This window comes from Mercenaria mercenaria, chromosome 6 (genome assembly GCF_021730395.1).
Source record: "Mercenaria mercenaria strain notata chromosome 6, MADL_Memer_1, whole genome shotgun sequence".
NCBI classification, from domain to species: Eukaryota; Metazoa; Mollusca; class Bivalvia; order Venerida; family Veneridae; genus Mercenaria; species Mercenaria mercenaria.
The window spans coordinates 65,808,778-65,824,109 of NC_069366.1; the positions used below are offsets into that span (position 1 = coordinate 65,808,778).

General features: G+C 36.0%; 1 protein-coding gene across 3 annotated transcripts in view; it reads left to right on the top strand.

Moving 5' to 3' along the window:
• Positions 1-203: 203 nt before the first annotated feature.
• The window catches only part of LOC128545929 (uncharacterized), a 38,003-nt gene continuing 22,874 nt past the window's right edge, over positions 204-15,332 (top strand). For all 3 annotated transcript variants that reach the window (XM_053546200.1, XM_053546201.1, XM_053546203.1), the window contains exons 1-5: positions 204-352; positions 4,670-4,767; positions 7,178-7,277; positions 12,925-13,013; positions 13,525-13,584. In XM_053546200.1, the coding sequence (XP_053402175.1) occupies positions 251-352; positions 4,670-4,767; positions 7,178-7,277; positions 12,925-13,013; positions 13,525-13,584 (449 nt within the window). In that variant the 5' untranslated portion in view covers positions 204-250. The remainder of the gene's footprint in view (positions 353-4,669; positions 4,768-7,177; positions 7,278-12,924; positions 13,014-13,524; positions 13,585-15,332) is intronic.

Below are 15,332 nucleotides of genomic sequence, written 5' to 3' on the forward strand. Positions count from 1 at the left end.
TCAATTAATCTCATTAGCCGGACGAATTTATGTTTTATTCTTAAGTGAAACCTCCACAGATCGCTAAGGGATAAAATACTTTATGATTTTATATGTTGTTATATTTGACTTAAAATTGATTGCTGTGCTTCATCCGATTTTGTATTTGTTTGGCGAAAATCTCTAATTCGGTGCTCATAATTATTAGCATGTTGTGAAAAGCACTTTCGTTGTGCCACTTTTAAATTTTGGAGAATTTTTGTAATGAATAATGGCGGGGTTGTTTAGGAAACGTCAGTTCAAACCATGGATAGCTTCGAGTGTCATTTCCAAAGACAAAAATTTAAAATCCAGAGTTGTAAAAGTACTCTGCGTAAGTTTCCTTCACGATAATTTACAACTTACAAGAGAGCACTACTGCCACTCACAGGCACGGGTCCAGTGTATATTTTTTGTTTAAAATAAAAAAATCCTTTTTTTTTCACACAAATATACTTTTTATATGTTAGTCAAATGAAAAAAAAATCGATTACAAAAAATCCGGTCACAGTATCGTATACATTGAAAAGGTGAACTATGAGAGCGTAACTCTATGGGAAGCTACTCGGCAAACTTGTAGGCTATTGTGCAATATCTTCATCCACAATTGGAGGCATTAAACACTCCAGTGACAGCTCTAGTTTCCTCAGATGTGCCCAGTTTCACTATCCAGCATCGAAATAGTCGAGCGCGCTGTCTCCTGTGACAGCTCTTAGCTCGACTATTCGAAGAATAGAGGAGCTATCCTACTCGCCCCGGCGTCGGCGTGAGCGTTAGCATCACACAAATGTTAAAAGTTGGCGTACCACCCCAAATATTTTCAAAGTCCATTGAGATATTGCTTTCATATTTTGCATACTTGTTTACCATCATGACCCCAGTCTGTAAAAAGGAGGCAAGGAGGCAACTCTATCAAGCATTTTGACTGAATTATGGCCCCTTTTCGACTTAGAATAAATGTTAAAGTTTGCGTACCACCCCAAATATTTTCAAAGTCCATTGAGATATTGCTTTCATATTTTGCATACTTGTTTACCATCATGACCCCAGTCTGTAAAAAGGAGGAGGCAACTCTATCAAGCATTTTGACTGAATTATGGCCCCTTTTCGACTTAGAATAAATGTTAAAGTTTGCATACCACCCCAAATATTTGCAAAGTCCATTGAGATATTGCTTTCATATTTTGCATACTTGTTTACATTCATGACCCCAGTCTGTAAAAAGGAGGAGGCAACTCTATCAAGCATTTTGACAGAATTATGGCCCCTTTTCGACTTAGAATATGCTTATTGTAATGTTAAAGTTTTACTCATTGCTTATAATATTATACTATCAAGCACTGAGAATAGTCGAGCGCGCTGTCCACTGACAGCTCTTGTTTTAAATATGTTAACTGATCGCTTGATACATATGATATGATACATTCAATAGACTGATCAATATTTAAAAATGATTTAAATTACCATTCTCTGAGACTGTCATCCAGGGAAACGCTTGTTTCCATTCTGGATCAATGCCCGTTTTCCTTTGGCCATCTGGCGTGGCTGGGTGGGATTCTGAATTTGTGACCGTTTTCTCAGGTGTACCTGGTCCAGGAAGAATGTCATTCACAGATTCTACTCGCTTTTCACATCGCACCGTCTCCTCTATTACTGAGTCACTAATACTGTTCTCCTTCCGGAGCTTCTTGAAATAATTCATATTAAACAATGTCCCACTCTCTGATTTACGTTTATTTCCAGGCATCATCAAAAATTAAGTAATAGATCAACGATATTCCACCCGAGAAAACACAATTCATACATGTCAAAAAACATTAACGTGTTGCACAATTTTTGACTTAGTACCATCCATTGTCTTTCCTTGATTGCGAAAAACATTCGGACAATAATTGTTGAAAGTCATCTGTCATCATGGTCATTATTTCTGATTACATAAAAAATCTTAAAACATTTTCATGTACACATCACAAGATACCGTCTGTCAAAGGATTTAAACGCGGAGCTACGATGAAATTTACGTCACACGTTTCTACATAGGAAGCTGTCATTGGTTTATCGTATATCTTAACTGACATCGCTTTACCTGAACTATCGGGTGAGCACGTGGTAAACTTTCGAATACACTATCGGATTAATCGAGGTGTTTATTGAAATACGTTTAAGACATGTCGCTTTGGCAATTAAGGGATGATGGGGGAAATAAGGGATGTCGAATATACAACTCAAAGCCTGAAGGCATGTCGCCCGCGACAGGTGATAATAGCCTGGCTAGAACCCTGACAGTGCTACAGAAAATATATATAATACCTTATTTATTTTTCTATTTATTTATAATTTTTTTATATCTTTGTTGATTATAAATGCAATGGCCACACATTGTGTTAAAGCAAGGCAAAAAAATGGTAGACCTGAAATTCATATTAATGGTCTCAGAAAGAATCAGAATGCATATTTTCATGTATATATATATATTTTTAAATTGTGTGTAGTGGGGGAGGGGGGTTGGGGAGTAATCCTCCCAAACAGATATTGCTGTTCAATATTGATTAGGTAAAAAAGGGTTATGCCATAATTTTTTATTAATAGCAGAGCTACCAGCAGCGCCACCAGTGTCGCATTACGGTTAGACGTGTTAAAAATAAAACAGGTAATGAGATATCGTGTTAGAGGTGTAACGATACGCTAGCCTCACTATACAATACATATCGTGATACAGATGCAACGATACGGTACATATCACGATACACATTGCACATTCATGTGACAAAATGAAAAAGAAAAAAAAGTTCCTAAACTTGGAAAGTACTTGAAATTTTGTTTTAAAGTTAAAAGAAACTGTTTTAAATGAGAAATTTGTTTAGGTACTATCTTTAATACTGATTTTATGAAAGTTTTCATTCAATGCTTCTACTTTTGACTGTATTGTTTCTGTATCATGAAACAGGTCTACAATACGATATGCGTATTGCAAGACTAAGGTATCGCGATACAGTGAATTGCAATATATTGTTACACCCTTAATCGTGTATACTATCAAGTTGAAAATTCGTGGTAGTTTTTTGGAATCAGTGTTGTTTTGGTTTTTTCCAGTAGACTATGCGCATAATAATTAATGGAGTCAGTAGATGCTTGCTGTTTACGGATTATAAAAGTTTCTCGCTTACTGCTTTGAACATTGAATAACATCTGGGTTTGAGTCCTACATCGGGTAGGTTTTCTCCTCAAACTACAACAATTGAAAGTTGCAGGCTTAGTATTAGTGGCCAGGTTATACTCTGTTGAAAGCTGAACAGTTGATGCCTTGCTTTGCAATTCCGTGATAAGGTTAAGCCTTTCAAAATTAAATTTAGCGAGAATTTACTGATTCAAAGCTTGTGAGTAACCATTAGCCTGGTTACAGCTTAGTTAGGAGACGAACTGGACTTGCAAGCAGGGTGTCGTGTGTTCAAGTCCTACACTGAGTAATAAAGATGTATTTCTCTTCTAGTTTAAACATAAAGTATTATCAACTCTGTTCCAAAAATATTTTTCAAAGAGAATTTTCATTGATATTTTAGAAAATGAATTGAAGCCAGTTTCATGGGAAGTTTTAAGTGAATAATATGGTGCTTGTCTTCACTGCAGAACAGTGTTTTTACTGGTAGTTAGGTTACAAACAATAACAAAATGGTGCATAAAAGTATCAAATGATCAAAAGTCAGCTGGTATATAGGGTTACTTTGAAATATACACATGTACATTTAAACTAAAGATGGAAAATCCTTTGGTTTTCCAGTGAAATTAGGTGCTTCCTATGACATGGAACTCTCATATTATTAATTCCAATTTACAAAGACTTGGCAAAGTTTTTAGAACATTTATAGCTTAACTTTATTGACAGTAGGCTCAGTACTATCTGTCGAAAATGTCAGGAAATAGGAGAAAAGTTATCAACGGTTATTAGATAGATTGATTGAATGAATGACTGCATTTGTATTGCTTCTTAAAGGCGTACGCTAGAATTCCCTGTATTTGAAATGGGCAAAATTTTTCCCAGTAATAGAATTTCTTTAAACTTTGAATATTGAAGGACAATCATCTAAGAAACAAAAATATGCAATAAAAGTTATATGTCACCAGTATTGAAACAGAGTTATCTGCCCTTGAAAATTGCATAAAGGGGATAGTTTTCAATATTTTCTGTGAGTGTAATATTATTGTTGTAGCACTATAGGAAAAAAAGGCAATATTGCTTCATTTTCTTTCAAAAATGTGTTTGTAAAAGACTTTAATCATTTACCAATTAATTGGAAACCAGTCTCATAGGATTATTATTACATTAATTGGTAGAATGATGTCTTTTGCCACCTCCAAGTTACTGAAATCATTGGCAGGTAAAATTTACCTGATTGAGTATATGAAAACAGCTGAAATTACATCTGTCCTCAAAATCTCAGATTGAAATTAGTTGATTTACTTAATTACAGAATATTATATAAATGTCATTAACATTTTGTGAGTTTCAGCCATTTTGTTGACTTTGGTGTTTTTTCTCTGTATACAAAAGTCAGTAGAAGTGGGTGAACAATTTTATATTCTTCTTGAACTGTTTATTTCTTGTAAATCAACTGAAGATCATGGATAATTGAATCCTATTTCTATTCTACAGAGAAGATCCAAGTCTGCCCAGGGATCTGTGGTGATGCTTGTCTCTGATGGAGAACTCTCCATTTCTGCCATTTTCTCAGAAGAAGCTGTAGATAATGCGTAAGTCATTCATGTCTCTAGTATTGAATCATAAGGACTGAGGTCATTATATTTGCTTGTTTTTGATTGGTAGAATTTTTTAGTCCCCTACCTGTTCCTGCAATTATTCGAAAAGTATTCAAGCTAGGTTCATAAAACTTGGTATGTATATAGAGGACATTGTTTAGATAATGCACGTACATGACTTACGCTTGTAGGTCAAAGTTCAAGGTCACTATTGAAGGTCAAGTGAAAATTGTTTTTGCTCCTTAACTTTATAATATGCATTGACGGATTATCTAAATGGTACACACAAAGAAACGTACCCCATGATGAGACAATGTGTCAACATAAGATCTGTGCTTGTTGGTTAAAGGTCAAGATCACTGTTTAAGTGAAAATTTGTTTCTGCCCCATAACATTTAATTGCATTAAAGGATTTTTTTTATTACAATACAGAAATGTTTCCCATGATTAGACTATTTGTCGTGCACATGACCCATGGTTGTCTGTCATAGGTCAAGGTCACTATTGAAGGTCAAGTAGAAATTTGTCTCCGCTCCATAACTTTTATGTGCATTGATGGATTATCTTAATACTGGGCACAAATGTTCCTCATGATGAGACAGTATGCCGTGTACATGCTCTATGCTTGTTGGTTAAGGTCAGTATTGAAATTTAAGTAAAAATAGATATTTTTTCTTAGTTCCTAAATGCTTAGAAGCCTTTTTAGCTCACCAGAGCACAAAGTGCTCAAGGTGAGTTATTGTGACCGGTCATTGTCCGGCGTCCATCGTGCGTCATCAGTTGTGCGTCGTCCGTCAACATTTGCCTTGTGAACACTTTAGAGGCCACATTTGTGAACCAATCTTTATGGATCTTGGTCAGAATGTTAGTCTTGATGATCTCTAGGTCAAGTTCGAAACTGGGTCATGTGGGATCAAAAACTAGGTCAGTAGGTCAGATCAAAGGAAAAACTTGTGAACACTCTAGAGACCACATTTATGACCCAATCTTTATGAAACTTGGTCAGAATGTTAATCTTGGTGATCTCTAGGTCAAGTTCGAAATTGGGTCTTGTGGGCACAAAAACTAGGTCAGTAGGTCAGATCAAAGGAAAAGCTTGTGAACACTCTAGCGACCACATTTTTGACCCAATCTTATGAAACATGGTCAGAATGTTTGTCTTGATGATCTCTAGGTCAAGTTCAAAACTGGGTCATGTGGGGTCAAAAACTAGGTCAGTAGGTCAGATCAATGGAAAAGCTTGTGAACACTCTAGAGACCACATTTTTGAACCAATCTTTATGAAACTTGGTCAGAACATTAGTCTTGATGATCTCTAGGTCAAGTTTGAAACTGGGTCATGTGGGATCAAAAACTAGGTCAGCACATCAGATCAAAGAAATAGCTTGTGAACACTCTAGAGACCACATTTGTGATCCAATCTTTATGAAACTTGATCAGTATGTTAGTATTGATGATCTCTAGGTCAAGTTTGAATATGGGTCATGTTGGATCAAAAACTAGGTCAGTAGGTCAGATCAGTGGAAAAGCTTGTGAACACTCTAGAAGCCACAGTTGTGTCCCAATATTTATGGAACTTAGAAAGTTTGGCTTGATGATTTCTAGGTCAAGTTTGAATCTGGGTCATGTGGGGTCAAAAACTAGGTCACCTGGTAAAATCAAAGGAAAAACTTGTGAACACTTTAGAGGCCACATTTGTGACTCAATCATTCTCTATGAAACTGGGTCAGAATGTTTGTCTTAATCATTTCTAGGTCAAGTTTGAATCTGGGTCATGTGGGGTAAAAACTAGGTCACTAGGCCAGATCAAAAGAAAATCTTTTCAACACTAGAGACCACAATTTAAGTTTGAAACTCATGAGAATTAGTCAGAATGTTTGTTTTGATAATCTGTAGGTCAAGTTCAAATCTGGGTCATGTGGGGTCAAAAACTAGATCACTGGTCAAATCAAAGGAAAAGCTTGTGAACACTCTAGAGGCCACAGTTGTAACCAAATCTTTATGAAATTTAGTCAGAATGTTTTTCTAGATGATCTTTAGGTCAAGTTCAACTCTTGGTCATGTGGGGTCAAAAACTAGGTCAGTAGACCAGATCAACTCTGGTGAGCGATGTATAGGGCCATCATGGCCCTCTTGTTAGTCTTAATACTGTTGCCAACAAACGCTAACAAAGTTTTATACTGGTAGGGGTATTGCCACTGTAATACTCTGTCACTAATGTTATAAGTCACTTTTCTGTTCACTGGTATCAATATTTTAGTTTTATCTACATGTATTTTAAAGACAGGTATGACTATCTAACTGCCTTACCAGTATGATGCAAGTGTCGAACAGTATTCATACACACTGGTCAGTTTTCAAGGTGAACCGTGTTGTAAATATATAAATTTCTTGTTTCATTCAGGTTATCTAATCTGGGTCTTGGACGAGATTCCAGCTGGGACACAGCTTTATTGATCTTACATGAATTTACACTGGAACTGAAAATGAATCCAGGCCAGCCGGTATAGTATATAATATAGTCTGAGATAATTTACCTTAGCGGGCACCAAATTTCGTGGTTTGGGTGAACGTCTATTTCTTTGGTAAATGAATTTGTGGATTTCAATTTTTGGACATAAATAAATGGAATGTTACCTGTTCATTGGGATTATATTTACTGGATTTTTTCAGAACCACGAAATCCACTGAAATTAGTCCCCATGAATATTAACGATTTTACAGTATTTGATATATTGACCTGTACTGGTCCAGTGCCTAAATCCAGACACTTTTGATGGGTTTTTGACAGTAACTTTGCATTATGAAACCATACGTGCATAAAATTTTAACTATAATTTTAGGTTCTTTATAAATCTCTTTTCAGAACAACAGAATCGTATATTGCTGATTTCATCATAAAAATGTCATCCGAATTGAGCCAGTAAAAGCTGTCAAAATTGACTTTCAGAGTGCTTAAATATTCGGACACTGTTTGGGTATAAAATGCAACGAATGTGTGCACCCAAAAATATCAATAAACATGACTTCGTTTAAAATGAAACAGTCAAATACAGTCCTGTAAATATATACAAAAATCTCCGTCCGAAATAAAATTTTGTTACCTGTTCATCACGTGATCATATGGACTAGTTTCTAACTTACAATAATATAATAAATTTTATCTGAGCAAAAATTAATGTTTTTTCTTACATGTAGCTGTCGTTATATTTTTTTGACACAACTATGGGAATCATTATAATGACACTGCAACGTTTTATCTAATGAATTGCTTCCCTTGTCTGCTAAATGCTGGCATTTTTTCTCTATTGTATTAATTGATATATAACAGAAATTGGTTAAATCTTTTAAATAAATACTGAGGGTAGTACAGAATTCTAAAACATGTTTTTACATCAGTTTCAATCAGCAAACGAAAAGAGTCGTCTGCAATAGGCATAATATTTTTAGCTCACCTGTCACAAAGTGACAAGGTGAGCTTTTGTGATCACGTGCCCGTGGCGTCCGTCGTCCGTGCGTCCGTCCGTCAGTCCGTCCGTAAACTTTTGCTTGTGACCACTCTAGAGGTCACATTTTTCATGGGATCTTTATGAAAGTTGGCCAGAATGTTCACCTTAATGATATCTAGGTCAAGTTCGAAACTGGGTCAGGTGTGGTCAAAAACTAGGTCAGTAGGTCTAAAAATAGAAAAACCTTGTGACCTCTCTAGAGGCCACATTTTTAGCTCGACTATTCATAGAATAGTAGAGCTATTGGACTCGCCCATGCGTCGGCGTCCGCGTCCCGATTTGGTTAAGTTTTTGTATGTAAGCTGGTATCTCAGCAACCACTTGTGGGAATGGATTGAAACTTCACACACTTATTCATTGTGATAAACTGACTTACATTGCACAGGTTCCATAACTCTGTTTTGCTTTTTTACAAAATTATGCCCCTTTTTTGACTTAAAAATTTTTGGTTAAGGTTTTGTATGTAAGCTGGTATCTCAGTAACTACTTGTGGGAATGGATTGAAACTTCATACACTTATTTACTGTGATAAACTGACTTACATTGCACAGGTTCCATAACTCTATTTTGCTTTTTTACAAAATTATGCCCCTTTTTCGACTTAGAATTTTTTGGTTAAGGTTTTGTATGTAAGCTGGTATCTCAGTACTCACTAATGGGAATGGATTGAAACTTCACACACTTGTTCACTGTCATGATCTGACATGCACAAAGCAGGTCCCATAACTTTATTTTGCTTTTTTACAAAATTATGCCCCTTTTTCAGCAAAGAAATTTTTGGTTAAGTTTTTGTTTGTAAGCTGGTATCTCAGTATCCACTAATGGGAAAGGATTGAAACTTCACACACTAGTTCACTGTCATGATATGACATGCAGTGCAAAGGGTCAATAACTCAACTTTGCATTTTACAAAATTATGCCCCTTTTTGAACTTAGGAGTTTTTGGGTTAAATTCTTATATGTAAGCTGGTATCTCAGTACCCACTAATGGGAATGGATTGAAACTTCATACACTTGTCCACTGTCATGAGCTGATAAGCACTATGCAGTTCCATAACCCTATTTTACTTTTTTACTAAATTATGCCCCTTTTTCGACTTTCTTATTCATTCAAGCGACAAGGCTGTTAAATAGTCGAGCGTTGCTGTCCTCCGACAGCTCTTGTTAGCTCACCTGTCACAAAGTGACAAGGTGAGCTTTTGTGATCGTGCGGTGTCCGTCGTCCGTCCGTCCGTCCGTCCGTCCGTGCGTCCGTCCGTCCGTAAACTTTTGCTTGTGACCACTCTAGAGGTCACATTTTTCATGGGATCTTTATGAAAGTTGGTCAGAATGTTCATCTTGATGATATCTAGGTCAAGTTTGAAACTGGGTCATGTGCCATCAAAAACTAGGTCAGTAGGTCTAAAAATAGAAAAACCTTGTGACCTCTCTAGAGGCCATATATTTCACAAGATCTTCATGAAAATTGGTCAGAATGTTCACCTTGATGATATCTAGGTCAAGTTTGAAACTGGGTCACGTGCGGTCAAAAACTAGGTCAGTAGGTCTAAAAATAGAAAAATCTTGTGACCTCTCTAGAGGCCATATATTTCACAAGATCTTCATGAAAATTGGTCAGAACGTTCACCTTGATGATATCTAGGTCAAGTTCGAAACTGGGTCATGTGCCTTCAAAAACTAGGTCAGTAGGTCAAATAATAGAAAAACCTTGTGACCTCTCTAAAGGCCGTATTTTTTATGGGATCTGTATGAAAGTTGGTCTGAATGTTCATCTTGATGATATCTAGTTCAGATTCGAAACTGGGTCACGTGCGATCAAAAACTAGGTCAGTAGGTCTAAAAATAGAAAAACCTTGTGACCTCTCTAGAGGCCATATATTTCATGAGACCTTTATGAAAATTGGTCAGAATGTTCATCTTGATGATATCTAGGTCAAGTTTGAAAGTGGGTCACGTGCCATCAAAAACTAGGTCAGTAGGTCAAATAATAGAAAAACCTTGTGACCTCTCTAGAGGCCATATTTTTCATGGGAACTGTATGAAAATTGGTCTGAATGTTAATCTTGATGATATCTAGGTCAAGTTCGAAAGTGGGTCACGTGCCATCAAAAAGTAGGTCAGTAGGTCAAATAATGAAAAAATGTTGTGACCTCTCTAGAGGCCATATTTTTCATGGGATCTGTATGAAAGTTGGTCTGAATGTTTATCTTGATGATATCTAGGTCAAGTTTGAAACTGGGTCAACTGCGATCAAAAACTAGGTCAGTAGGTCTTGAAATAGAAAAACCTTGTGACCTCTCTAGAGGCCATACCCTTGAATGGATCTTCATGAAAATTGGTCAGAATGTTCACCTTGATGATATCTAGGTCAGGTTTGAAACTTGGTCACGAGCCTTAAAAAACTAGGTCAATAGGTCAAATAATAGAAAAACCTTGTGACCTCTCTAGAGACCATATTTTTCAATGGATCTTCATGAAAATTGGTCAGAATTTTTATCTTGATAATATCTAGGTCAAGTTCAAAACTGGGTCACATGAGCTCAAAAACTAGGTCACTATGTCAAATAATAGAAAAAACGGAGTCATACTCAAAACTGGGTCATGTGGGAAGAGGTGAGCGATTCAGGACCATCATGGTCCTCTTGTTCATAACATCTTCATGAAAATTGGTCAGAATGTTCACCTTGATGATATCTAGGTCAAGTTTGAAACTGGGTCATGTGCCATCAAAAACTAGGTCAGTAGGTCAAATAATAGAAAAACCTTGTGACCTCTCTAGAGGCCATATTTTTCATGGGATCTGTATGAAAGTTAGTCTGAATGTTTATCTTGATGATATCTAGGTCAAGTTCGAAAGTGGGTTAACTGCGGTCAAAAACTAGGTCAGTAGGTCTAAAAATAGAAAAACCTTGTGACCTCTCTAGAAGCCATCTGAATGTTCACCTTGATGATATCTAGGTCAGGTTTGAAAGTGGGTCACATGCCATCAATAACTAGGTCAGTAGGTCAAATAATAGAAAAACCTTGTGACCTCTCTAGAGACCATATTTTTCATGGGAACTGTATGAAAGTTGGTCCGAATATTCATCTTCATGATATCTAGGTCAGATTCGAAACTGGGTCAACTACGGTCAAAAACTAGGTCAGTAGGTCTAAAAATAGAAAAACCTTGTGACCTCCCTAGAGGCCATACTTTTGGATCGATCTTCATGGAAATTGGTCAGAATGTTTACCTTGATGATATCTAGGTCAAGTTCCAAACTGGGTCACGTGCCTTCAATAACTAGGTCAGTAGGTCAAATGATAAAAAAACCTTGTGACCTCTCTAGAGGCCATATTTTTCAAGGAATCTGTATGAAAGTTGGTCTGAATGTTCATCTTGATGATATCTAGATTAAGTTTGAAACTGGGTCAACTCTGGTCAAAAACTATGTCAGTAGGTCTAAAAATAGAAAAACCTTGTGACCTCTCTAGAGGCCATACTTTCGAATGGATCTTCATGAAAATTGGTCAGAATGTTCACCTTGATGGTATCTAGGTCAAGTTCGAAACTGGGTCACATGCCATTGATAACTAGGTCAGTAGATCAAATAATAGAAAAACCTTGTGACCTCTCTAGAGGCCATATTTTTCATGGCACCTGTATGAAAGTTGGTCTGAATGTTCATCTTGATGATATCTAGGTCAAGTTTGAAACTAGGTCAACTGTGGTCAAAAACTAGGTCAGTAGGTCTAAAATTAGAAAAACCTTGTGACCTCTCTAGAGGCCATACTTTTCAATGGATCTTCATGACAATTGGTCAGAATCTTCATCTTGGTGATATCTAGGTCAAATTCGAAACTGGGTCACATGCCATCAATAACTAGGTCAGTAGGTCAAATAATAAAAAACCTTGTGACCTCTCTAGAGGCCATATTTTTCAATGGATCTTCATGAAAATTGGTCAGAATTTTTATCTTGATGATATCGAGGTCAGGTTCAAAACTGGGTCACATGAACTCAAAAACTAGGTCACTATGTCAAATAATAGAAAAAACGACGTCAGGTGAGCGATTCAGGACCATCATGGTCCTCTTGTTCTTATTTAATCAGTACCTCGTCGCACCTCAAATAACTGGCGCGCACTGTATGACGTCAATCCCCCAACACACACAATATAAGCTTTATGCGGTGCCGATATTTGAATGTAGTTTTCTCTGGAAAAGCTTACATTCATACACGTTGGCAGCTGATCATCAAAGTTTTCGTTTGCATCGATCCTGTTCATTTCAGTAAAAGATCATGATCGTAAAGCATTTTAAACAGTGTCCGAATAATTAAGCACTGTCCGGATTTAGGCACTGAACCAGTAGTGTACTGAAGTGCTATTTTGGTGTTTGAGTTATTTTAGCATTTTGTGGTATGTAATTCTTTCTGTTTTTTCTGCCATTATAAGAGGCAGTGACATCAAAATTTGTGGTTTCAACCGAACTGCATTTTTGTGGAGACATGATTTTAAGGTTTTCTGATTCTGAACATACTGGAAATTTTATTAAGACTAGCAGAGTAAAGGTTAAAATGATTTATATTTGTTGGGAACTCTGAGGATTTTGTGGTTGTGTCTATCTGCGAAAGGAGTAATACTGATTGCCATACTTACAGGATGTTGGAGAATTTGTATTGTATGTGGAGAAGTTTAACATCTGGGATCTACAGCCGGGATATCATGCAAAATTTGATGTCAAATACTGGTATAGTAAATTCTACATGGAAATTTTGAATGTATATTTGATTGTAGGGCTTTCTGATTGGTCTACCTTTTGACAGTTTGAAACATTCGACTGTTGTTGAAATTTCTTTATTGTTTGTTGGCGTTTTTAAGTCACATCCACAAGTCACATCCACACAATGCAGGTCATACAGCAACTTTTCAGCTGAAAGAAGAATACACCAGTTGCCAGCAAGGCAGTATTTCATGCATTGGCAGACACGTGGGTTGAACAACAGATATTCTCTAAGCATTCCCAAGTATCACTTCCTATCTCATCCACTCTTCTCATTATTTCTCATAACCTAGTAAGGTCATCTTCTAAATGAAATGATATCAATTAAATTAAATTTTCATTGATATCTTGCTTGCTTCAATCCAAGAAATTGAATCTTAATGAAGAAAAATAAAACTCAGATGACCACATATTTTAGAAAATTTAGAATTCAGAAAGATTCTTCAATGAAATTTAACGACATTTATCTTTCTTTCAGCATGGAGCATATAAAAGTACGAGAAATGATGATAGAAGAAATTAGAGACATGAAAGAGAGGTAAGCAGATTTAATAAATTATTTGAACCAGTTCAAAACTCAAAAGTGTATAAGTTTTAATTTTTACATTTTTTTTGTCATTTAATATTGACACTTCAAGAATTTGGTTTAGTTGATCAGTGATAATTTAGTTGATTATATAAAGATTTAAGATTACCCTAAAGAGTTATAGTTCTGTTTACAGAATGTCACCAGTTACTTGATAATGTCAGCTTATAACATTGCTTTCCAGAAGTTTAAGATTTTGCCATGAACTGACTCAATATATATATATTAAAATCACTTGATGATTTTTACCTTCTCTATGCATGAAGTGCTCATGGCTTTTAGGATCATTCTATGTCAATTGTCAATTCACAATGCACTATACTCTAGCATCCACATTTTTGAAGCATTCTTATTAAAATCAGAAACTTCGCAAATACCTGTAAGATCTTGTTTAAGTTTGATTATGGGCAAGATCTTACACATATGTCTAGAGTTGTGTGCCATTGATTTATAAAAAAAATTATACTTCACTATTTTTACACTCCTTTTGAACAACATCTGGTTTAATTTCTTTGCTAATCCTAATGAAAGGAGACATATGTTTATACCAGTCACTTCTCAGGTTTACGAGACAAATCAGACTTTGTGGTCTAGAGTTATGTGCCGCTGATTGATAAAGAAATGGTGTGCTTCATAGTCATAACACTTGGTTAGTCTATAAAATATCTTGAAAAATTGTCTATTTTGTCAGTCATATATTTAAGATATAATGTAGAACAGAAAGAATTTAGCCACACTTACTGTGTATTAACTTAATTTTAATTGATATGTGATTCTTGATATGTAATAGACATTATTGTCTGCTTTAAGAAACTAGCAATTGTCATGTGCCCCTGTACAGCTCTGTCAATGAACATCTAGTAAAAAATATTGATAGTTCTACATTCATTTGGAGGCATGCCCCTGAAAGTTGTATGTCAGATCCATGCATAATGACAATAACAATTGTTTTGCTGTCAACACATAGCTGTTCATTGAGGCATATAGTGTTTGAACTGTCCATCAGTCTGTTCATCTTATGTTCTTGTGTACTTAGCTCTTCCTAATTGAAATAAAACTTTGTATAGATCATAAACATTAAATATTGTCCAAACTTTTATGTCCATTTTTTTTTCATATTGTTTATGACCCTTTTTATGCCTCCATCTCCCACCCTTGGGATATCATATAGTCATTGTAGCGTCTGCCCGTCCGTTTATACCTATTTTATGTCTGTTCTGTAACTTTGCCATTCATTGATAGATTTCAAAAACACTTGGCATCTGTGGTCAGCATGACATGATGATGTGTCTTGCGCAAGAACCATAATTCAACCCTTCTTTCTTTTTGAGTTATGTCCCTTTAAAACTACTAAAGGGAATGTGGGCAGTATGCAAATTAAGGACATTTAGAGGAAGTGCAGTGTACATGGACAATAATCTGTCTTACTTTTTAGCTCACCTGAGCACAAGGTGCTCAAATGAGCTATTGTGATTATCCTGTGTCAGTATTCGGTTGTAGCGTGTCATCAACTGTTTAACTGTTTACAGTCTATGGTAACATTTTTTAGCCCAGTCTTGATGAAACTTTGTCAAAATATTACCCTCAACACAGTCTAGGACAAGTGTATTACTGGGTCATCTGGGGTCAAAAACTAGGTCATTGGGACCCAGTCAGACTGGGTCAATTAATATGAAAACCTTGTTAACTCTCTGGAGGCT